Source organism: Triturus cristatus, chromosome 7 (genome assembly GCF_964204655.1).
Source record: "Triturus cristatus chromosome 7, aTriCri1.1, whole genome shotgun sequence".
Taxonomy (NCBI): domain Eukaryota; kingdom Metazoa; phylum Chordata; class Amphibia; order Caudata; family Salamandridae; genus Triturus; species Triturus cristatus.
In genome coordinates, this window is record NC_140590.1 from 666,521,665 (window position 1) to 666,545,211 (window position 23,547).

At 43.7% G+C, this 23,547-nt stretch overlaps 1 protein-coding gene across 2 annotated transcripts in view; it reads right to left on the reverse strand.

Annotated features, from left to right (window-relative positions):
• LOC146810319 (ATP-binding cassette sub-family A member 9-like) overlaps nt 1–23,547 on the reverse strand; it is a 1,478,308-nt gene that overhangs the window by 1,290,012 nt on the left and 164,749 nt on the right. For both annotated transcript variants that reach the window (XM_085617315.1, XM_085617314.1), the window contains exon 4: nt 18,298–18,450. In XM_085617315.1, coding sequence (XP_085473441.1) covers nt 18,298–18,450 — 153 coding nt within the window. The remainder of the gene's footprint in view (nt 1–18,297; nt 18,451–23,547) is intronic.

Here is a 23,547-nt window from a genome sequence, read left to right on the forward strand (position 1 = left end):
GTTCAGGCCGGCTGCGATATAGCACAGGTCAGAGACAGGGAACAGGTAAGTCCTGCTGAAAAAGTTATCTTCTCAAAGTCTGGAGCGAAGAGTCTATTAAAGGGTGGAGGAGGCTGTCAGGAAAGTGCCGCAGATGATCATCTATGTAGCAGGTCGGACGTTGCGGACGGTCAGTGCTGTGGTGCGAAGATCGTGTTGGGTGTCACAGATGGTCATTACTGGATTTTCACAAATGCACATCTCACACTGGCGTTCGTCGCTGGTGGTTGCTGTAGCGTGAAGAGTCGGGCCCACTGTAGCTTCATGTTGGAGGTCATCATGGGGACAAGATCTTGGCAGAACTGGCCTGTTTGTAGTCACAAAGAGCCCAAAACATCAGGATTTCACCTTCTTCAGAGGAGGAGTGAACTCTGATGCTAACTAAGGTTCCAGGATCTGTGGATGTGCCTCTTGGGGTTCACTCTTGCAAAGTCCAGCAGGGCTCAGGAAGATCCAATTTCAGGCCTAGGCAGGTCCAGTTCCAGCATGTTAGGTGAGCAGTTGCAGGGAGGCCACTAGCCCTGAACAGGAGGTCAATCAGCTGACCCTTGGAGTCACATCAGATGGAGGGAGCAGGTCACGTCTTCCTTCTCAGATAGCATGGCAGGCCTCGGGCAGCAGGGCAGTCCTCTGACAGCAGGGAAGTTCTTCTTCTGTATCCCCAGGACCAGGAGTGTACTGAGTAGTGGGTATCAGGGTCCAATATATATTCCTGGTGACAGCTTTGAAGTGGGAAAAACTGCTAGATGGTTCTGGAATTTCCTTTCTCCCTTCCCTGGTCCCATGATATCTGGGGTGACAAAAAGCAATTGTCAAGTTCTTTGTGAGTCCAAGAGGCAGCCCCTATTGAAGTGCAAGAAGGGTATGTGACAGCTCTGGCCCCACCCATCTTGTCAGGATGGCTCATCCAGCCAACACCCAATTCCCCTTTGTGACACTTTCTGGGAGTAATACACAAAGGTCAACTGCCAACTGCTCCTAGCTATATGACCCATGATGCAATACTGCAGGTACCAAATGGTAAGGACAGGGAAATGCCAACTTTTTAACAGTGCCATTTTCAGTATTGTGACTTAAAATCTGACTTTATCATTAAAGAAGAATTTAATTTACAATTCTCTAGAGGCCAAACATAAAATTTCTACTAGTTCCCAAGTAAATCTTATCACTTGTTAAATGTAATAAGGTAACTAGTTATCACGCAACTCCAGGTGTGTGTCCAAATGTATTTATTTCAAATCGATATCCTCAGCAGAACAGCTGCTTACATGACGCTGTCACAACAGTAATGCTGCTTTCCCCAGAACTCTAAGAATTGGACAATCTAAGTTTTATCTGGACATTCCAGTTCAGATACCACTGCAGCATGAGATTAACACTACACATCTTTTTCCTTATGGAAAAAACAAAAGGAAGTAAAACAATAAATAACATAACATAACAATTCAATAACAAAACAAATGTGTTCAATCAAACATGTTCAGTAATATGACAGCTACCCCAAATGCTCAACCACTTTGCAAACATTTCCAACACTCCACACAGTTCCATACTCTAACACAACCACATTACGTCTGACTTCAACAACCCTCAATGGAGTGGAACATTTACTGTCTCCCTTTATTACCACACCACACTTCTTTGTAACAACCCAATCACCTACCACAATCTTAGGTTCCTTCACACCTTTCCTTGTGTTGTAAAACTCTTCTGCACACTTCTGCTTATTGTGACACCAGCTTTAATTGCTTGATGATCTACCCACAAACGATCTTTGGCAACTAACCAAACAGGATTCTCCGTTCTCCCAGGTTCTCTACCCTTCAAAGAAACAAAAGGGGAAACACCAGTAACAGCATGGGGAGTAGTTCTCTGTACCCACACTAATTTCTTCAACTCCTCTTTCCAGGATAATCCATTGGCCAATGACAACTGTATGTTGTTCATGATTAAACGATTGATTCTTCCAACAATTCCATTTGCTTGTGGTATAAACAAAGCTACCCTTTCGTGAACAATTCCCCACTTCTCCATAAATTCCTTCATCTGTTGTGAAACAAACTGTACACCATTGTCTGACACAATGGTTTTTGGCACCCCTTCTTCCAAAAAAACCTCTTCTAGAAAATCCATCTCACTTTTAGAATTGATTACGCTCATGGGTTTAGACACAAACCACTTAGTATAGTAATCGGCAAACACCATAATAAACCTATTTTCAATGCCCAGTTTATTTATGGGACCAAGAAAGTCCATAGCCATCCTTTCCCAGGGCCTTGCTGCTATCTCAACACATTTCAATGGAGGTTGCCTCAACGTTTTCACCTTATCACTGTTGGCACATCCACGACAATGTCTCAGCATCCTCAACTATACTATCCAACTTAGGCCACCAATAAGCTTGTCTTATTCTTCTCTTGGTCATGTTCCTCTCAGGATGCCCCTCATGTGCCAACTGGACAATCTGATCCTGAAGTGCCATAGGAGGAATAATGCAACTCCTCATCACCTTATTCCCGAGGATGCTCAACTCCTCTCTGACTCCCCAATACTCTTCCATCTGATCATCATGACGTATATTACGTTGCCAACCTTCCCTAATGCTCTCTTTCACTTTTCTTAACACTAAATCCTCCTCCATGGCATAATCCCATTCTTCTTTTTTTAATTCTACACATTCATGAATTCTACATCCTTTATTCACATCAATCTCAACATCAACCATTTCAATTGCCACCCTCTTGGTAGGTAAATGAGAAAGGCCATCTGCCACCACATTCTTTAATCCTTTTAAGTATTCCAATTCAAAATGTTATTCCAGGACAGACAAAATCCACCTCGAAATCGTAGGAGTAACTTCGCCTTCCAACCCTCTGCCCCCCTGAACAAATGCACCTGTGGCTAATGATCAGTTCTAACTCTAAAAGGCAACCCCAGAGAAAATATTTAAAATGTTTGATGCCCCAACAACACACAAGGGCTTCTCTTTCAATCAATGAGTAAGACCTTTCAGCACCTTGCAACCTCATAGAGGCAAATCTTATAATCCTTTCTTGTCCATCCACAACTTGAGTTAACACTGCTCCTAGTCCCACACTACTAGCAACCGTAGTCAAGTAAGTTTTTGCCATAACTTCAAAATGACCTAGAGAAGGAGCTCCTATAATACTTTCTTTGATTTCTTGAAACACACTCTCAGACGCATCACTCCATTCAAATACTAAATTTTTTTAATCAACAATCTCTGTGGCTCCACTATTTCAGTGAAGTTCTTCACAAATTTTAAACAATACTTGGCTAGCCCAAGGAAGGACTTAAATTGATCTTTACTTTCAGGACAAGGTGCATCACTTATTCCCTGGACAATACTTTGTTTGGGTTGCATACCTTCACTTGATATCACGTGTCCCAAGTAAGTAACACTTTTCTTTCTAAATTGACATTTTTCTTGCTTAACAGTTAATCCAAATTGATCCAAACGTCCCATCACTTCTTGCAGCAACTCATCATGATGCGATTCATTTTTCCCAGCTATCATGATATCATCTTGGAAATACCAGACATCTTTCAAACCTTCAAAAATTTGCTTTATCACCCTCTGAAAAACTGCTGACGCATTTTTCAGTCCAAATGGCATTCGTAGATAACGGAATTCACCTAATGGAGTGACAAAAGATGTTAGGTTCCTGGAGTCTTTGTGCAAATTGATTTGGTGATACACTGCCGACATGTCAACAACTGTAAATACTTTCCATCCAGACATAGCTGACAACCTTTCAGATATATTAAGAAGCAGTTGTCTGTCAACCCAAATATTCCTATTAAGGTCTCCTAAATCAACACATAACCTGATCTTACTACCCTCCTTAGGAGCTACGACGATTGGAGCCAACCATTCTGATGACTCGATGGGCTCAATTATTCCCTGACTTAACAACTTATCTAACTCTCCTTGCAAAGATTTTTTCATCAGATGAGGGACAATTCGCACCTTATGTACTACTGGAATTGCTCCCTTTTAAAGAATTATTTTGTGAGAAAATTCTTTTAGTAAACCTAAGTCATCCTTGAACACACAAGGAAATTTCTTCACCACCCACTCGCCAAACGTATCCACAGAGTTCACCCCTTGCGATTCAGGTAATGATACAATGACAGGGTTTTCTGCATTAGGATTCAAAATTAATCCCCAAATGTTTTTGATGAAGCCATCCTAAAAGGTTAGAGCCAAAATTAGTTAAATACACCGACCATACACTACTTGTCCCTCAAATGAAATGTTCATCCAGCTAATAGCCAAAAATTTCAATTTCTTTCCACCATAACCTACTGCTTTTATATCAGGCACGGACCAATTGTCATACAAATCTTTAAATAATGTGTTCTTTGATACCAAAGTGTACATACTCCCCGAATCCACCAACATTTTCACTTGCAATTTGCCCAAACTTACAATGCAATGTGTTTTTTCTAGTTTTCCATCACTTTCTTTTCTTATAGCATTGGCTTCCCTTACATGTGTAACATTGGTGGAAACAGCACATTCTTCTTCATAAATAGGTAAGAAAATGTCAGTAACATTTTCACATACTTCCTCAACCTCCTTAACACTATTTTGTTTATATCTAGTTCTACACATTTTAGAAAAATGTCCTTTCTTCCCACAGTTGCGGCACACAAGCCCTCTTGCTGCACATTTGAAACTTGCAGCAATATGTCCAGGGGCTCCACAACGAAAACATGTTATCTCCCTTGTAGCATTTTCTTTCTTTGCTCCAGTGTTTATTACATCTTTTTCCATTTCTCCAGTATCATTCTTTATCATGTTCCCAGTAAATGGTTTTGGGATTTCAAAAATAGGAGTGCACTTTTTTTCAATCTTAACACCCACTTTTGATGAAGTATCCATTTCCTTCAACCACTTGGAAGCTTGCTCCATGCCCTTGACAACTTGAATAGTTCCCTCAAGATTGAGATCCTTCGTTAGTAACTTCTCTCTCACCCTTTTATCATTAGTACATCTTAGGATCTGATCGCTAATGAGGGAATCATTTAAATTTTAAAATTGACAAGTTAGGGATAAACCACGTATGGCTGACACATATGTATCAATATCTTCTTCCAACAATTGTATTCTTGAAAATAATTTATGTTGTTCCATCACTATATTAATGTTAGTGATAAACCGCACAGTTAACATCTGTATGGACATTTCATAAACATTGTTGGGTTGTCCATATCCCACACCTAAAGAAATTTCTGGTAGATTTTCATATAATCTCCTTCCTTTAACTCCCAAATGATGCACTAAAATAGTTTGACGTCTGACAGGTCCATATCTATCACCACCTATCGCTAATATGTAGGTGAAAAATAACTTTTTCAATTGTTCCCACAGAATGGGTGGCGATCGCGGAGTAGCTAAAAACGTTGGTGGCGAAGCCATGGCTTGGTCAGACATGTTGAGATGTTTGAAAACTGAAAAGGAAATAAAAACAATAAACTAAAACAACTAATTAAAACAAAGAAGTACAACAATAAGTTAATAAAACAGACTGATATAATGAACCAAAATAATAAATTATTTCAATCCTTGTGTGAGTTTATCTTCTTTATTGTTCTCTATTCTTTCCCTTGTTTGTTTCTCTCTTTTTTGTTTTTTAATCCTTCTTTGTTCATGAATATACTTGTCCTATCTTTATTTCCAACTGGTGTGATGTAGTTTCCTCTTTATTCTTGATATACAGGACGTGAGTACAGGAGCAAGGAAAAAAACGAGGTAAGTAATATTTTATATTTTCAGTTCCAATTGAATTGGCATTGTGCACATTGACACTCGATGTTGTGCCCAGGGTGCACACGTTATAGAATAGTTATCACACACCACACACTGACGGTGTTTTAAGTATTTTCCTTGTGACGTGCCTTTTGAACTTTGACAGTGCTCACAGTGCTTCAGTGTTTTACTCGCGGCGTGCCCTTTAAACATTTACAATGCTCACGGTGATCTCAACATTTCACTCGTGGCGAGCCTCCTATGTCTTCAGTGTGTCCAGTGCTTGCGCGTCTAGTGTTCCAAACGCTTGCTACGTGCCTCATGCTTGGTATGCTCGTGCACCCTTCAATCTTCACAGCCTCGCATTCCAAACGCTCACAACTTGCCTCGCGCTTGGTATGCTCGTGCGCCCTTCAATATTCACAGCCTCGCGCTCCTATTATTCATACGCGGTCAGGTACACGATGATTTTTAAACACTCACAACGGTGACTTTCATGAAAGGGCAAGCTTATCTTCACATATTGGAAGGAAATTCCACATGACTTTAAAAAAGAAATGTCATTCAGAAATTCTTCCAGTTAAGCAGTATTTAAAACAAGTTCAAAAACTATCTTACCAGCAATGTAGATGTGTAGATCGCTCGTTTTGTTTCCACATCATCTAGACCAGGGGTGAAGGCATCAGTAGTCTTCTCCCTGCGCAGACACAGCTCGTCGCCAAAAAATGTAGTAATCACACAACTCAAGGTGTGTGTCCAAATGTATTTTTTTCAAATCGATGTCCTCAGCAGAACAGCTGCTTACACGACGCTGTCACAACAGTAATGCTGCTTACCCCAGAACTCTAAGAATTAGACAATCTAAGTTCTATCTAGACATTTCAGTTCAGATACCACTGCAGCATGAGATTAACACTACAGTAACCCAATGTTATGATATTGGAGAGGTAGACCTTGAAGTAGTGAAAAACAAATGTAAGAGTTTTTCCCTACCAAGACATGTAAAACTTAAACATTCAAAGCCCAACCGTTTTAATTACAATGCACCATGCAAATTGGGCTGTATAGGGCATACCCTAAGGTGATATATGGATTGAAACGGAAGGTTTAGGCCTGGCAAACAGTTTATTTTGGCAGGTCGAAATGACAGTTTAAATCTCCATACAGGCTGCAGTGGCAGACCTGAGACATGATTAAAAAGGCTACTTAAGTGGGTCACACAATAAGTGTTGCAGGCCCACTAGGATCCTTTAATTTACAGGCCCTGTGTAGTACCACTTTACTGAGAACGTATAAGTGAATTAAATGTGCAAATTTGTTGTAAGCCCATTTTACCATGTTTAAAGGAGAGATCACAAGCACTTTAGCACTGGTTTGCAGTGGTAAATTGCAGAGAGTACTAAAAGTTAACAAAATCATGCTGAGAAAATGGGGATGAAGGCAAAAAGCTTGAGAGGTGCTCTGTAGAGATAGACAAGTCCAACCATCATCTTCTTCTAAATCAGCCCCTCAGAAATGGTCATTTGAAGAAAGATGTTTACAATGAAAATGGAATATATTGATTTTTATCTTTTTTACAGCGACCAGTAAAAAAAGTTAATTTTAGTTTGATCAACTTTTAAAAACAAATGTTTTGCCTTAATTTGTATTAAACATATTTGTCTTTTCACAATTAGCCAAAATGCAGCCTGCTCTATCTCTACCCAGTGCATTCTTTTATGTAAGATAGAATGGGGGATAATGTGGAAATAATTACTAGAGAACCGATCTTCTAATCCACACTTATTTTCACATGAGAGCCCATAATTTCAGCCCTTTTACCAAGGACATGAACAAGGTGTCAAGTGGAGGATTTGTAACCGGTAACATTATCATAGGTGGCAATACCACAGGACAAATGAAACCGTTTTGAGCAGAAATTGAAAATGTTACTTCTTAGGTGTGCTACTCTCTCAGTCACGGGCAACTCATAGTGAGGGCCCTAGAGTAGTCTTCTTCTTGTAGTGTAAAAGGTGAATCACTGTGTGGGCTTAGGTTATTTAGCTAAATTTTTTTACTAATGTATATTCCCCATAGTATGATTAAATTGAGACAACAGACTACAGAATGAGATGCCTTCGTGTGTTTACAAGAGATATCTCTAGTAGCTTCAATTAGAAACCTATATTTCAAATGTAACAGCGGCTTTGTGAAATTTTTAATTGTGGTAAATAAAATATTACGCTCTCAGAATTTTTAAAATATAAATAAGATCATGCATAAAGCAAGAGGCTGAGTCTGTGGTATCAGGTTCTAAAAGGGCTTTATTCCAATAACTCGAGTCAAAGGGAGAATATTTCCATCACCAAAATTGGATCTGGAAAGGGGCTCAAAAGTATTCTCAATATTCTCAAAACATTATTCACAGAGTACAGTATATATACATTTCTCAATTGTACGTAAGCAAAAGAGCAAGAGAGAATGAGATAAGAGCATGTGGGCGTGTAAGTAGGCGTGAAGGTGGGCGTCCATGTGGGCGTCCACTTGATGATAATGGGTAATTTGTCATGTGTGGGTGGATACCTGGAGGGGGTTGCGTGATCTGCTGGAATTGTACTGGAACTTTGCCTTACTTGTGCTCAACTCGAGCATGACGTGTAACTGACGTGGGGCTAGAGGGAGAAAGGGACTTGACATTTAGCTCTACATGTGGAGACAAAAGTCTGGGGTTATGTCAACCTAATCCCAAATCATATCTAATATCCTATGTTTAAAGAACTGTGTTATCCAAAAAGAAAGGTCTCTTAGGATAGAATCTTATTCTATACTGACTATACTGACTAGTGCGTGTACAAGCGTCTAAGTGTCTACACTAAATGCGAGGGGGTAGGAATATTCCATGGTAACAGGGCTATGAATTACTTGCATAAAGACAGAGAAGCCGGGCCTTTGCTCGGTAGCTGGCAGGATGTTTACTTAAACTACTAGACAGGAATGCATTGGGCAGGGAGCGGAGCAGATAATTTCGAAGGTGAAATACAGTTTTTGGCAGGCAACAAGCTGATGTCAGGCATCGTGAGCTGCGCAGGGAATGAGACAAAGTTCATGGTCACAGATGCAGGCTCAGACTGGAGCTTTCAGAGACAGAAGGCAAGAAAAGCTTGATGACAGAATCAGGGCCTACTTGCCTGGACTGTAAAATGGCATAAGTGAACCATATAAAGCCGGTGGCCTTTCATACTTAGGAATGGAATATCCGGCCTATTCATGGCGGATCTGAAAGAGGACATGTTAACGGTGGACGCACATGTATTTGCGTCTTCATAACTGGAACTGGAGGGAACATACATGTACTTGTGATTCATACATGAAACCGTTGGGGTCCAAGATAGGGGACATAACTGATCATAAAAATCCATATTTCCACATTCCCTCCTTGTCCCCTACTTGCCCGGCAAGAGATATCAATCTTCATCAATCCATTGATCTTTTCATATAGCATCATTTGTTCTTCTTTTTTCTTCTGGGACGAACGAAATCTTGGTGGTGGAATACACGATGTGGCACACAGACCACAAATCGCTGGTCCACATTGTAGGCATAAGCAGCAACTGAATAGTATGAGAAAGCCAATACCTAGGAAGGATAGGACCCTCCATCCAAAGGTAGATAATACACTCCAAAACCAACCGGACCAAGTCCAGGTGCCTGGATTCTGGTGTATCTGGCTTACAATCTTATGAAGGCGAGTTATGGCTTTATATACAGATGGCGAATTTTCTGGTATGAAAAATGCAACAGCTTGATTTGATGACCCTACAAGCTCCGCCCCTATCGGCCAGGATAACGTCAAGGACAAGACTATTTTGAAGCACAACAATCCGCATAGCAGACTGCTCTTCTGTTAAATTGCCTAAGGCGGAAATAGTTTCGTTCACTACTGCTTCAAGGGTTCTGGTTAATCTACGTATCAGCTTACTATTGGTAACTGTACCTATATAGGGAAAGAAACCTTTATTGAAATCTGTGTATTTTTCCCATGCTGTTTCAGTGTAATCGACAATTGGGAGATCTCTCTGCTGTCTATTGTGTACTAAATGAGTATTTCTATGATAATCAGGAGGAGCTAGGAAAACAGGTGGCAAAAGGAATCCGATGTAGCAGGTACCATCCCAATCTAGAGGTAGGCGTACATATGCGGTCTGGCCACATATAAAGTAGGAATGACGAGAAGCTCTAAATGTAGACTTGCCTTGATCACTGAATTTTATTACAGTGGTGCATTTACTATGGCCCATGTGTATGGAGCCATTCTTTCTTATACATAATTCCCCTTTTACTGGGAATACGGACATGGCGGGCAAGATTGGTGTAGCTTCAGATTCAACGTTCAGGATCATGAGGTTAAGTGTAAAATTACCTAATCCATATACTTCATTTCTTAGATCAGTTCCTGTTCTTTTGGGAAGTCCCTCCTTGTTAGGGTAGCAGACTTTAAGCAAAACTAAGTTCAGGTTTCCCCATACCCAGTTGTCTTGATAAACTGCGGAATTCGAATCTAGGGAATTAATCAAACTAAACCATGCTCCACAGGAGCCATTGTGTGTGAACGGATAGAGAAAGAGGGGCAAAACTCCCTTATAGTTCTGATAGGGGGGGAGTCGGCCACAGACCCAGCAGTCTGTAGCATTGCTAGTCTGATGTGAATGGTGCAGCATCTGAATAAAGGTATTGTTGCGTAAGGCAAGTCGATATGATAGCTCATAGGATGGCAGATCACTAAATGTGTGCTTTATGGTATCATTAGTGGAGGAGTGTAAAAGTGAGGCAATAGGAGGAAAAATAGCATGTAGTATTAAGCTGATACATATTATCGTGATGCACATCTTGCTCTTTTTTTTTTTTTATATCAATGTTATTGTCCAAGATCTTATGCAAGCCAGAATACATGTTCAACCGCTTCACCACCTAGTGGACTTAATTGATCAAACGGGTTCTGACTTCTTAGATCAAAGTTTAGCTTTGTGGAAACTTCTGGGGAGTCTCCTCTAGAAAATGGTGTTCAAAATCCAAAATCCAAGTTTAAAGTCTTTTTCCTTTGTAAAAGAGTGGTGAAGGTGCACTTTGACTTTAACGGCCGTCCCCGTGGTCCAGAGCACTGACTTTGGCGCCTTCCATCCAGGAGCGATGGAGTATTCTTTGACCTGGGTGTTGTCAGGGAAGGCGGCAGCAACCTGCGAACAACAAGGAAGCCAGGTAATCTGTCAGCATGTTATTATCTTTTAGGCATTGGAGTGCCCCACATATTTGGTGGTCTACCAAAGACCACTTCATAGGGAGATAAGCCTGTTCTAGAATGAGCTACCATTCGCATGTAAAAGAGGGCAACCGGCAGGGCTACCATCCAATCTACACCTTTGTCTGCGCAAATTTTTAATGTCTGTTTATGTCTTTCTACAAGGCCTGCTGCTTCAGGATGTCGCACACAATGGAATTTCCAGGTATACCCTAACAGAAGGGACACCTGCTTCATTAGTACCAGGACATATTTGTAACCTCTACATCTGTTTATTTGGATATAATCCATTTGGAGCACTTCAAAAGGGTGGTCAGGTGGATGGAATCCACCTTGTTCCATCGGAATGCCTTTACCTGCATTGAATTGGCAACAGATCATACATGTTCTGACCTTTTGTTTCGCTGCTGCACGCAGGTGCTTGTTGAACCATATATTCTGTAAGCTATCTATCATTGCTTTCTCTCCTAAGTGTGCAGGACTATGTGCGGTATTTATGATTATTTGTACCATTGAATCAGAAAGAAACCATGTGGATTTGCCCTTTGTCATCCAACCCTGATCAGTCAGTACCCCTCCTTGTTCCGATCATTTCTTTAATTCGTCTACAGTAGCATGTGTCTGTATGTCTTGTACATCCTTGGAAGGATCCCTAACTGTCATGGCTTTGGACACTTATTGAACCTGTAACTTTGTCATGTCTAGTGGGGTCTGAGCTGTCTGTTTAGCAGTTCGGTCTGCCAGATCATTGCCTTGGGAAATGGTATCTGTGGCTCTAGTATGTGCTTTACATTTTAGGATAGCTATGGCTGTTGGTAAATGTATTGCTTCCAGTAGGGCTTGAATATGGGGGCCATGCTGTATCTTGGCCCCATGAGAGGTCAAGAAACCTCTTTCTCGCCAGAGAATCGGTGTAAATGTTTACTCTCAGGTGCTTAGCTCTTATGCACGCTTGTGTCAGGGCGATGAGCTCTGCTGCTTGTGCTGACAATATGTCTATTCTTTTAGTCTCTATTATTACAGTATCAGTAGTCACTGCATATGCTGCCACTAATTCTCCCGCCCCTGTCCTCATGCATGAGCCGTCAACTTATAGTGTTAGGTCGGGGTCTGGGAGTGCAACGTCTGTCAAGTCTTGTCTTGGTTTAGTCACGGTATGTATTACTTCAACACAGTCGTGTGGTGAAACGCTTTCTGTACTGGAGGGCAAAAGGGTAGCAGGATTCAGTATGTTGCATCGTCTGATCTCTATGTGTGGTTGAAATAACGTTGGCTCATAGCCTGTCAGTCTAGCTACAGTCAGGTGTTGTGTTTGTGTCCGGTTCAAGAGAACCTCTACTGCGCGTGGTACTTGTACTGTCAGAGGGTGGCCCAGCACTATCAAGTCACTTTGTCTTATGGCTAAGGCCGTTGCTGCAACTGATTTTAGGCACGCAGGCAAAGCCTGTGCTACTGGGTCTAATGTACTAGAAAAATAAGCACAGGGCTCGTGTTTTCCTGCATGATCTTGTGTTAGGACAGATAGTGCTGTTCCATCCCGCTCTGTCACAAAAAGCATAAACGATTTGTTGTAATCAGGGTTTGCTAAAACTGGTGCTTGACATAAAGCTCTCTTTAATTCTTCAAATGCCACAGTGTGTTCTTGTGTCCAAGGGAGGACTTTAGTAGAAGCTGTATTAGGGGCTTGGACTAATTCCCCTGAAAGATCACAATAAAACATGAGAAAAAGGGGAAAACACCATACCTATTTCCTTGGCTTAATTTCTAAGGGGGCTAATTTCTAAGGGGCTTAATTTCTTAAGGGGCTAGCGGGAAGCGAACCTCCTCAGGGGCCAGCAGAAAGCCAATATTCTCCTCCTTCCCCCCCTTTTTGACAGGAGGAAATCTGAAACAGATTTCACTGCTGTCAAACACTATCAAACCCTGTGTCTTGTCAACACTATTAATCCCTGTGTGTAGCTACTGGGCGTAAGCAAAATTATAGGAGATACACAGCGTATTTGAAACGGCGAGAAATCCTTCAAATTAATGTACAAACCTCATTGTGTTAGCTCATAAGCTGGCCAAATGACATCTCATATGCAAATGTCCCTATTACATGAACCTACACCAACCTGAAGTCAATATTAATGCTAGTAGGCCCTAATAGGAATGCTAAATTACCTAAATATTCGGAAAACCAAGTTTAAGAACAGTTGTTAATGTTGATAATTAATAATTCATCTGCTAAAGAAATCAGTCATTTTGCAATAATTTCCACCTATACAATAAATACCCGAATTTAAAAACAAGTCAACTTTTGGGGCCACCACTTACAAGAATGAGCTTACTAAAGCAAACTTTAAAAAGGAAATCCTGTCAGATATTTTCTCATTACCCTAAATACCGAGCCTCATTTGTCACTCTGTGGTGGCAGTCCTTATTTATAACAGGCCTTTCAAGAGTTAAGATGCGAGTGTACAGATCATAATTGTTCCTCAATGTCCAATCTGGAAACATATGACCGAGGCTGCCTGTCTATAAGAGAAAGGCAGTCATGTGAAAAACATTTTAGTCTTGCATAATTTTTCCTTTTATTTCATTCATCTCCAACACCAATTAGACATACACTGATAACGTGTTGTCTGCTATTTTGACAGCATGATAAAGGTAATATCACGTCTGTGAAATTTAGTAATTGTGAACAAGTTCCAGCCAAGCGCTGTGCAAAGATCGCCGTCGTCACGACTATCTCTGTACTTGCACAGGAGAACTTGGTATTAAACGCTAAACAGACTGGTCAATACAACACAAAAACAAAACATATATAAAATACATATGCCAAGCCATCAGTATACCAAGCACAGAAAGCATAGACAATTGCACTAACATATATAAATGAGCAGCGATGCGCAATTACAGTACCTACAGCTCAGAGGCGAACATTCTGGCCTGCTTAATTTGTCAGGCTTATAATCAATAATTCATTTACCTGCCCTATACACCCCCATCTGAAATCACCGTGTCAAGTCTGACACACAGAATCAGCAATAATAATCAAAAACGAAGAACACACAAACCTGTTTGTTTTCTTTTATAAAAACAGAATCAGCAATAATAATCAAAAACGAAGAACACACGAACCTGTTTGTTTTCTTTTATAAAAATGAGCTATGCATCTTCGTCAACACAATGTACCCTAATGTCCCAGACGAAGACGCACCTCTCATCTCTCCTCACAGACTTTTAACCACTGGATCATTTATCCAATGCAACTGGTGGCAGCTTGTGGCCACAATTCAAAAATGTCTGAATTTGAAAATCGTTTTTATATAGGCACATAGCCCTTAAAATTCCAAGCAAGAGCAACATTTTACTTTCTGGCCAGATGCAATATAACATTTGCTAAAAAATAAAACAAATCTTCTCCATAGACATTTCCTCGGGGCACTCGTTTTGCACAGAATAGAACAAGGTAATCTTTTCTCGACTTACATTTCTCAGCTGCCCTGTCTTATCAGAGAAGTTAAAAATAGCCCCTCAGCGCGGCCTGAGCCTGGGCTGCCAGCCAACTTTTTTCGTTGTTCCGGCTGCAGGCATTACACAGATGCGATGTCAGAGAAGCTTTCTAAGCAGTGCCTCTGTTCTGCTCCTCTCACCGGCCCCCACCTACACTGGCTACAAGGTCAGAATCTGTCTCCGATTTCTGTATCACATACTGCTCTACACAGCCCCCACCTTCTCCTCACTCTGAAGCTGTCAAAGACAAAAAGACTACTCAATTCCATAAAAACTGCAATAATTCGCTCAATTGAAAAATTATTTTTACATACAATTTGCACTCAGGGGGTCATAATCTTACCGACTTGACCCAGCACATTGGCTCACTGGACCACCAAGAACACAAACCTGGATTCTGGAACAATTTTGTAAATTCGAAATACCCACAATTTTTCTCAAGCTAAACTTTTCACTAATTATTTTTCATTAACACTTTGTACATTAGGGGTGTGATCAAATCACAGGTGTTGCCCCTTCTCTAGCTACACCCCTCTCAATTTCCTATTGACAACGTAGTCAAATGTTGGACCATGTAAACACCAGCTATGCGCTGTTCATTTGGTGGGTGGCTCAAGAACCTTTGGGCTACTATATCATTATTATATGTATCGTGGTACTTGCGGTGGCACTCTAACTGGTCTTTCTACTGGGGCCACTCTTGCTAGGTCCTCTGAAAGGACGGGATAAATACCAGCAACGTCAGTATTTCTTTCTCTGTCAGCCTGCGCTCATTTTACCTACTCCAATTACTCCTGTAACATCTGTTCCTTGGCTTTTCCAGACTCCAGTCTACTCCTCTCTGCTTCGTGAAACACTTACTCTGACCTACTATGTGACTCCTTGCGCCAAAACTCAATGGCATCCTTCCAAGCTGGTCTACATTTTCTCTTTCATAAGAGTGTTTCGTTGTCCATCTACTTGTTCTGCTTTACCTTCCTCAACTAACACGTTTTCTCGGGCTTTTACGCCATAATTCAATGGCATCTGTCTGTTACTGTCTGGCTATCTTTTTCCATAATTCTTCTTCCACTCTCATGATGCAATCTGCATCCCATGTCCCAACTGCGGGCCACCTCTGACTCTCTGGTAAATCCCTGGTGCAGTCCACCCATAAATCAAGAAATAATACGGCATCTAGGCCATGGTTATGATACATAAAGTACCCTGGAGTGTCCCTAGGTGGAATGGGAACAGCTTCTTCGAGTACCCCTTTTCTAGTTTTGATCTGTCTTAATTTTGAAAATAGCGGCATTTTTAGACCTTATTACTTGAACACACTTAATACAATAAACACAATAATGAACAGTCATTCACACCACAATATGTAGAACGTATTGAAAACATTTAACATTTAACATTTAACGAACAACAATGATCATTAGGGAACTAATCACTTAGCATAATACTCGACACTAACTAGATGATTCTGAATTATATACTAGACATACTAGATATACTGCTAAACAGTACAGATACACTGCTGAAACAGTGCAGACCGGATTTGTGTACCCAAACCCGTCTTGACCGGCACAACCTATGTGCACGTCAGAACGCCTCCCCGGTAATGGTACTCACCGGGTAGCTCGGAACGGAAGGCCTCGGAACTGAACTGGACTGGACTGGACCGGACTGGACAGGACTGGACTCGACTTGTGACCTGGATACTTCGGAACTTCGGAATCTGGTGGGCCTCTGTATACCTCGGACACAGCTCTCTCGCAGGTGGGCTCTGGGTAGGACAATCTGCGTTCCTCACCGCCTCGTATGGATGCCTGGTCGCAGTCTGTCCCCTTCGTTGGCCTGAGGGAGTTGGCGGGAAGACCCGCGACGTGCGCGCTTGAAGTCCATCACGGCTGTGGAAGGGGGCAAAACTGGACCTTCATCTCCGGCGTGTGGGGAAAGAGATTAAACTGTTCGGGCGCCATTATGTGGTAAATAAAATATTACGCTCTCAGAATTTTTAAAATATAAATAAGATCATGCATAAAGCAAGAGGCTGAGTCTGTGGTATCAGGTTCTAAAAGGGCTTTATTCCAATAACTCGAGTCAAAGGGAGAATATTTCCATCACCAAAATTGGATCTGGAAAGGGGCTCAAAAGTATTCTCAATATTCTCAAAACATTATTCACAGAGTACAGTATATATACATTTCTCAATTGTACGTAAGCAAAAGAGCAAGAGAGAATGAGATAAGAGCATGTGGGCGTGTAAGTAGGCGTGAAGGTGGGCGTCCATGTGGGCGTCCACTTGATGATAATGGGTAATTTGTCATGTGTGGGTGGATACCTGGAGGGGGTTGCGTGATCTGCTGGAATTGTACTGGAACTTTGCCTTATTTGTGCTCAACTCGAGCATGACGTGTAACTGACGTGGGGCTAGAGGGAGAAAGGGACTTGACATTTAGCTCTACATGTGGAGACAAAAGTCTGGGGTTATGTCAACCTAATCCCAAATCATATCTAATATCCTATGTTTAAAGAACTGTGTTATCCAAAAAGAAAGGTCTCTTAGGATAGAATCTTATTCTATACTGACTATACTGACTAGTGCGTGTACAAGCGTCTAAGTGTCTACACTAAATGCGAGGGGGTAGGAATATTCCATGGTAACAGGGCTATGAATTACTTGCATAAAGACAGAGAAGCCGGGCCTTTGCTCGGTAGCTGGCAGGATGTTTACTTAAACTACTAGACAGGAATGCATTGGGCAGGGAGCGGAGCAGATAATTTCGAAGGTGAAATACAGTTTTTGGCAGGCAACAAGCTGATGTCAGGCATCGTGAGCTGCGCAGGGAATGAGACAAAGTTCATGGTCACAGATGCAGGCTCAGACTGGAGCTTTCAGAGACAGAAGGCAAGAAAAGCTTGATGACAGAATCAGGGCCTACTTGCCTGGACTGTAAAATGGCATAAGTGAACCATATAAAGCCGGTGGCCTTTCATACTTAGGAATGGAATATCCGGCCTATTCATGGCGGATCTGAAAGAGGACATGTTAACGGTGGACGCACATGTATTTGCGTCTTCATAACTGGAACTGGAGGGAACATACATGTACTTGTGATTCATACATGAAACCGTTGGGGTGCAAGATAGGGGACATAACTGATCATAAAAATCCATATTTCCACAGTATGAAACTATTCCTTGGACATTCATGATACAGCAACATTGTTAAAATAATACTTAGGGTTTCATTTGCCCCTTTCCTTTTCTCATCTGAATAGTTATTTCTTCTTTCAGTGGAATTTGAAACCTCTTCAGTTAGACTTTAGCTATTTGATATAAGTTAAACTCAATGTTATGAATGATTTAGCCAGTATTACTCTTTTACAGAAAATGACTGAAGTAAACCTACAGCCCTTTTTTAGTGCTGGGTAGTGTTGTATGCATGAAATAAATATAAAAGAGACAGCAGAACACACCATTGGCTATTGTAAAAGTATAATTTCAAATCTATCTCTTTGCTGCCCTGAATACATTTCTCAGTAGGAAAATCATGACTTCTCCTCTCAGAGTGAGAAATCCCCCTTTGTTTTACACATACAACTGCATGAATTCTTAGAGGTCTCAGCTTGAGAGGCAAATTGCATACTTTTGAAATGTATAAAATGATGTAAAGCTTAAGTCAAAAAACAGAGATTTATAACTATATTGCATATTTTACCGTAAGTCCCCAAGTGATCAATTGGCATTGGCATATCATGCTGTCGAATTTGGTAAGAGTAAGAATCCTTGAACACAATTCCTATGAGTTTCATGTCGGATTTCCAAGCCTCTGTCAAAGTCTTTTCATCTTCAAAATCTTCAATTGTAACACCTGTTGTTGGAAATGCATCATTTAATATGTAAAAAAGTTTGCATGCCTTCAAAGAGAGCTCTTGATGAGCAGCTTACAGCCCCTAATAGAAACCATTATTAAGGGAAGTTCCCCAAACTGGGGACTATGAATCTAGAGAACAATCATTCACACATATAAACATATTGCTATTTGTTGGGGAAACAAGCTTATTCCTCAATATCAAAATAAGATTCTTCAATATGAAACACTTTTGCATTTTCAAAATTATAAAAAAAATTCTGTATCAAAAAAAGGAGGGACTACTTAAACAAACAAATCTATCAAATTAGTTCATTCCACAAGAACCTACCAACGCTAGTATTTCATGTAGAGTACATTTGGGTGCCGATTCCGATCCTGTAAAACCCGGGTACGAACAGTCGTACGGAGCGTTTTCTCCGTCCGACTCGTACCCGGGAAAACCACCTTACACCGACCGGCTAAAATATACCCACAATTCCGATCCGGGACACCGCGTACGTAACGTCCGGACGGAGTCAGGCAGCGTTTTACGAACCAGCAAGTACGATTCGTGCCTACGTCACTCCGCACGTAGCATTTTTTACGGGAGCCAAAAACTGCCGGGAAATTGAGGACGACGCAAGGAAGGAGCACCTGTACGCGACGGACAGCCATGGACCCCATCCTACGTGTCATCCCGGCCCTCATAGCCTACGACCTGGTGCACAGGAACCGACGCAGACGCCGCAGAAGGTCAGAACAACACCCAGGGGCAAAGGTGGGGGGCAGGAAGCATAACCCCCACCCAAGGCAAAATGTATACATGCCCTGTACATACTGTACCTCCAGGGACTGGTCACTCGGGTAGGCATGTCCACCAAGGCCTGCGTCCCGCCACAACGGACATATGAGGGGTGGGTGCCCATCACTCCCAGCAGTGCCCAGACATATGAGGGGTGGGTGCCTATCACTCCCAGCAGTGCCCAGACAAATGAGGGGTGGGTGCAGAGGCCTCCCAGCAGTGGACAGAGACATGGGGGTGTGTACATCATCCTCCCATTAGCAAAACTCCATGGGTGCATGAAGGCATCCACGATGTGCGACTATGTTGATAGTGCCATGACAACACATCACTGACAGCAGTGTCCCACTCCCATGAGGATGGATGTCCTTCCCCCACTGCTTGACACACCACATGTGGGTGTGATGACAAATTACACATGCATACCCACCCCTGGCGGTGGCAGCACAATACACACACTGAGATCATGCAACAAGACTGTATCCTCATGTGAAACCCCACTAAACTAAGAGAGCCTAAGGGAACACACACTGTCACCCACATTCCAAGACTGATAGGAATGTACAGGTGCTGGGGCAGCCAACAAGTTGTTGCCTCCCATGGAAGGAAAAGGGTGGAGTACCCGCAGATACAATTTCCACAATTGTCAGTCAGGTGCCCAAATATCCTGCAGAACAAGTAACACATGTGTGCTAGGCTGGGAGTACACACATGCATAGTGCGGAAAAGGGACCATGTCCACATTAAGCCATGGCAACATACTCCATACACAAGTACAGTGACTACTAAGGATGGCACAGATGATGCAGGCGGAGACATTGCTGAGCAGGCATGGCCAAAGTTGAAGGGATCCCTCACACAGCAAGGAAATGTAGACACAGGTCAGCACAACAATTGAGAAACACCCTGCAGGGAAGAATTCAGGTGCCACAGAGGAAGGAACACTCCTTGGGACAATGTCACCATACAGTAAGAGCTTACATGACCAAAGATTATTTGCAGAGACCTTGTGATGGCACGCAGATACCAGGGTCCTCCCCATGAGCAGCACACTACAACATTTCCCAGACACCTAACACATTATCACCACCCCAACTCAGGGAACAGCAGCACCAACAGCAATACCAGAAAAGTATGTGTGTGCAAATGAAAAACAAAATGCTTTATTCAGCATAAAAAAAGAGTGGATTTGAAATGTACACTATATACAAGGCCCATAGGCCAGTCCATATGCGACTTCCGGGGGGGACACACATTGGGACGCGTCTCCCCTAGCTTGCCTGCACAGTTCAGAGTTCCTTTCCATCCACAGGGGGGGGGGGCATCATGTGGGGGGGAGGACCAGGCATCGCAGGGACAGGAGGGGCAAGGGTAGGTGTTGTGGGTGCAGGGACGGACGACTCCACCACAGGGGGTGGGGCAGCACCAAAGGTGGTGGTTAGGATGGCGCTGCACACGGTTGCAAGGTCTGCCAGCGTCTCCCCTGCACCCGAAGGAACCACAGGCCCCAAGGAGGGGGGGGGTCGGAGGGATGGGTTGCAGCGCTACTGAGGGAGGGTGTGGACAGGAGGGGGACTCAACTCCCCTGCCTGGGGACTTCCTCGACCGCTTGCGGGGTGGAGTCACACAGGGGCTGAGGGACAGACTGGCCATGAAGGACTGTTGGGCAGGGGAGCTAAGGGGAGTGGTTTTGGAGGAAGTGGGTCGTGAGGACTGCGGACTCCCACTGTGGCTGCGTGGCTGCCGTTTGCCCCCCGACCCAGTGGGTGTGCCTACTTCCCCCTGTGTGTGCGTGACTGGAGGTGTGCGCTTGGCCTTCCCTGTTGGTGTGCTGCCTGTGTCTGGTGGGGTGCGTGCATGGGGATGTCTGGGTGTGCTTGGGACAGGCATGGGAGTGGGAAGTGTGGATGGAGCAGGGGTGGGGGGACGGAGCGCTGCAGGAGACACACTGCTGCCGTCAGTGACGAGTCCATGGACCTCAGCAACATCCGTTGGTCAGACATCGCTGATGACATGCCCTCCATGTACAACACCATCTGTGTCAGCAGTCTGGTGTGGCCATGGAGGACAATAAGCAGCGATGTCTGACCAACCTGAAACTGCCGCAGGATGTCCACAGACTCGGCATTGACGGCAGCAGGGGAGACAGGGGCAGGGGTTGCGGTGCCTGGCACGAAGGAGACATGTGGTCGCCTAGCACGGAGAGAAGGGACCCGAGCAAGTGGGAGGGCGGTGATGGGAATGGAGGAGGTGGCGAGAGATGTACTGCTGCTTTCAGCTGTGGGAGCAGCCTCCGCTCCCTCTGGGAGCTCAGCCTCGGACCCGTCAGCGTCATAGTCGGTGTTGGGACTGGACAGGTCCTCCGCCTGACTCCCCTCGCCCTCCGTGCCACTTGCTGCGCCAGACTCCCCAGCACTAGTGGCACCGGTGCTGGATCCCTCCTCCACGTCCGTGCCGGTGTCTCCCTCGGTGTCCCCCGACAATGCTGTGGGCAAGGTGAAGAGACAGGAAATAATCAGACACCTGTATACATATGACACATGAGTCCAAACTACATAGGTCACAGTGCATAGCATGAAAAGCATCATGAGTAACATCTACAATACTACGCACATATGTAGGCCCTGCACTACACAGTTGGTTGACCCACCATGCCACTTTGATACAATGGAGAGCATGACACAACAGCAAAGAACTTGATATCGAATTATACAGAGAAGCTAGTGTCTCTGGACAGTCGAGCACAGCATCTGGACCACACACCGTTGCCAAAAATGGATGAGCAGGAACCATGTCTTTTAACTTCTGACACATGCTGCAAAGCACAAACATTAAACCCTGCACAACATGTCTGGGTCAATACTTGTTGAGTGTCTGTTCCGACTATCATCACACACAGGCCAGACCTGGCAAGGAGACATAAGCTTTGGACATGTAGGCCTTGCCCGCACAACCCCCCCCCCCCACCTGAGACAATGTGATTGAGACAGAGGAAGGACTTACACCTCTTAATCAGGGATCACACAAATGGGCTCCATTAAATCCTAATTGCACTCTAACTACCCCTCGTGGGGCGGACCACACATAATATTGACAAACAACCATCATCAGATAGTTGTAAACAGACACACAGGCACTGGCCAGTGTGAGGATGCACAAACCACATTGGGTCACCCTGTACAGTGTACACATGTAGCACACTTTACGTAAATACAAATGTGGCCAGGGTACAATGCCACAGAGGCCAACCTATGCTGAAGACACTGAGAATGTCCACAGTGTTGGATGATACACATGATTCCTAGGAAAAGGAGTCTCAGGGGACTGTAGTGGCCACACTGCTCCATGGTCCTGGATAGATCTGACTGCAACAGGAGCAACCGTCCCCGCACTATGCATATCTCCCCCTCATGCACATCATGTCTGAGGCCACAACATCGGTCATGCATGCTGCAAGGCAGTTCATTTTAAGCCTCACACTTCTATGATGAGACTCTGCATCAGTGCCAACAATCATGGACCCCAAAATGACTGAACTGGACAGGGCACAGGCAAGGTCCCAACACATGTCACAGACCACCCCCACACATGATGCTGCAAGCATTGGGCACTTGGATTACCTGCCAGCCTAGATTACCTTGTGCAAGAGTGACTACACACAGACCACGGAACACATGTCAAGGAGGGGAAGGGAGGAAGAACAGGACCGGTTGACTTTGGGGAACAGGATATGCACTGCACATATAAACCCTGGCAGTGTATCCAGGCGACTGAGCACTTCCAAAAGCTGGTGACACACAACAAACGTACATGTACCTACCCCCTTCCTGCTGCTGCTTCTCCTGTAGCTGCCTATCCATGTCAGGGAAGACCACCGCCAAGACACGCTTCATTTGGTGGGTCAGGCGCCGGCGCCCGCCGTGTTTGCGTGGAGGTGAGTCCTCCAGCAGGACCCGGGCGATCCTCCTGGTCCAGCACCGGATATCCTGCCAGCGTTTCCTCACCTGGGCCAGGCGCCGACTGCGACCCTCCACCGACCTCACGGCCCTGACGGCCCGCTTCCAAATCTCCCCCTTGGCATAGGTGGCTACCTGTGAGGATGACAAAGTGAGACAACATCAATACACCTGCTCCATGTCACAGAGACACACATTAGAACAATTGGGCTTGTTTGAACAGGGAAAAGTATGCAGCAAACTCATTGCACCTTTGTCATAGGGACATTATCCTCTGGGGAAGGCCAAATGCACTACGTGGCATTTAAAGTACACAGGTGGCATGAGGGGTGTGACAGAATCAATGGTCATGGCTCA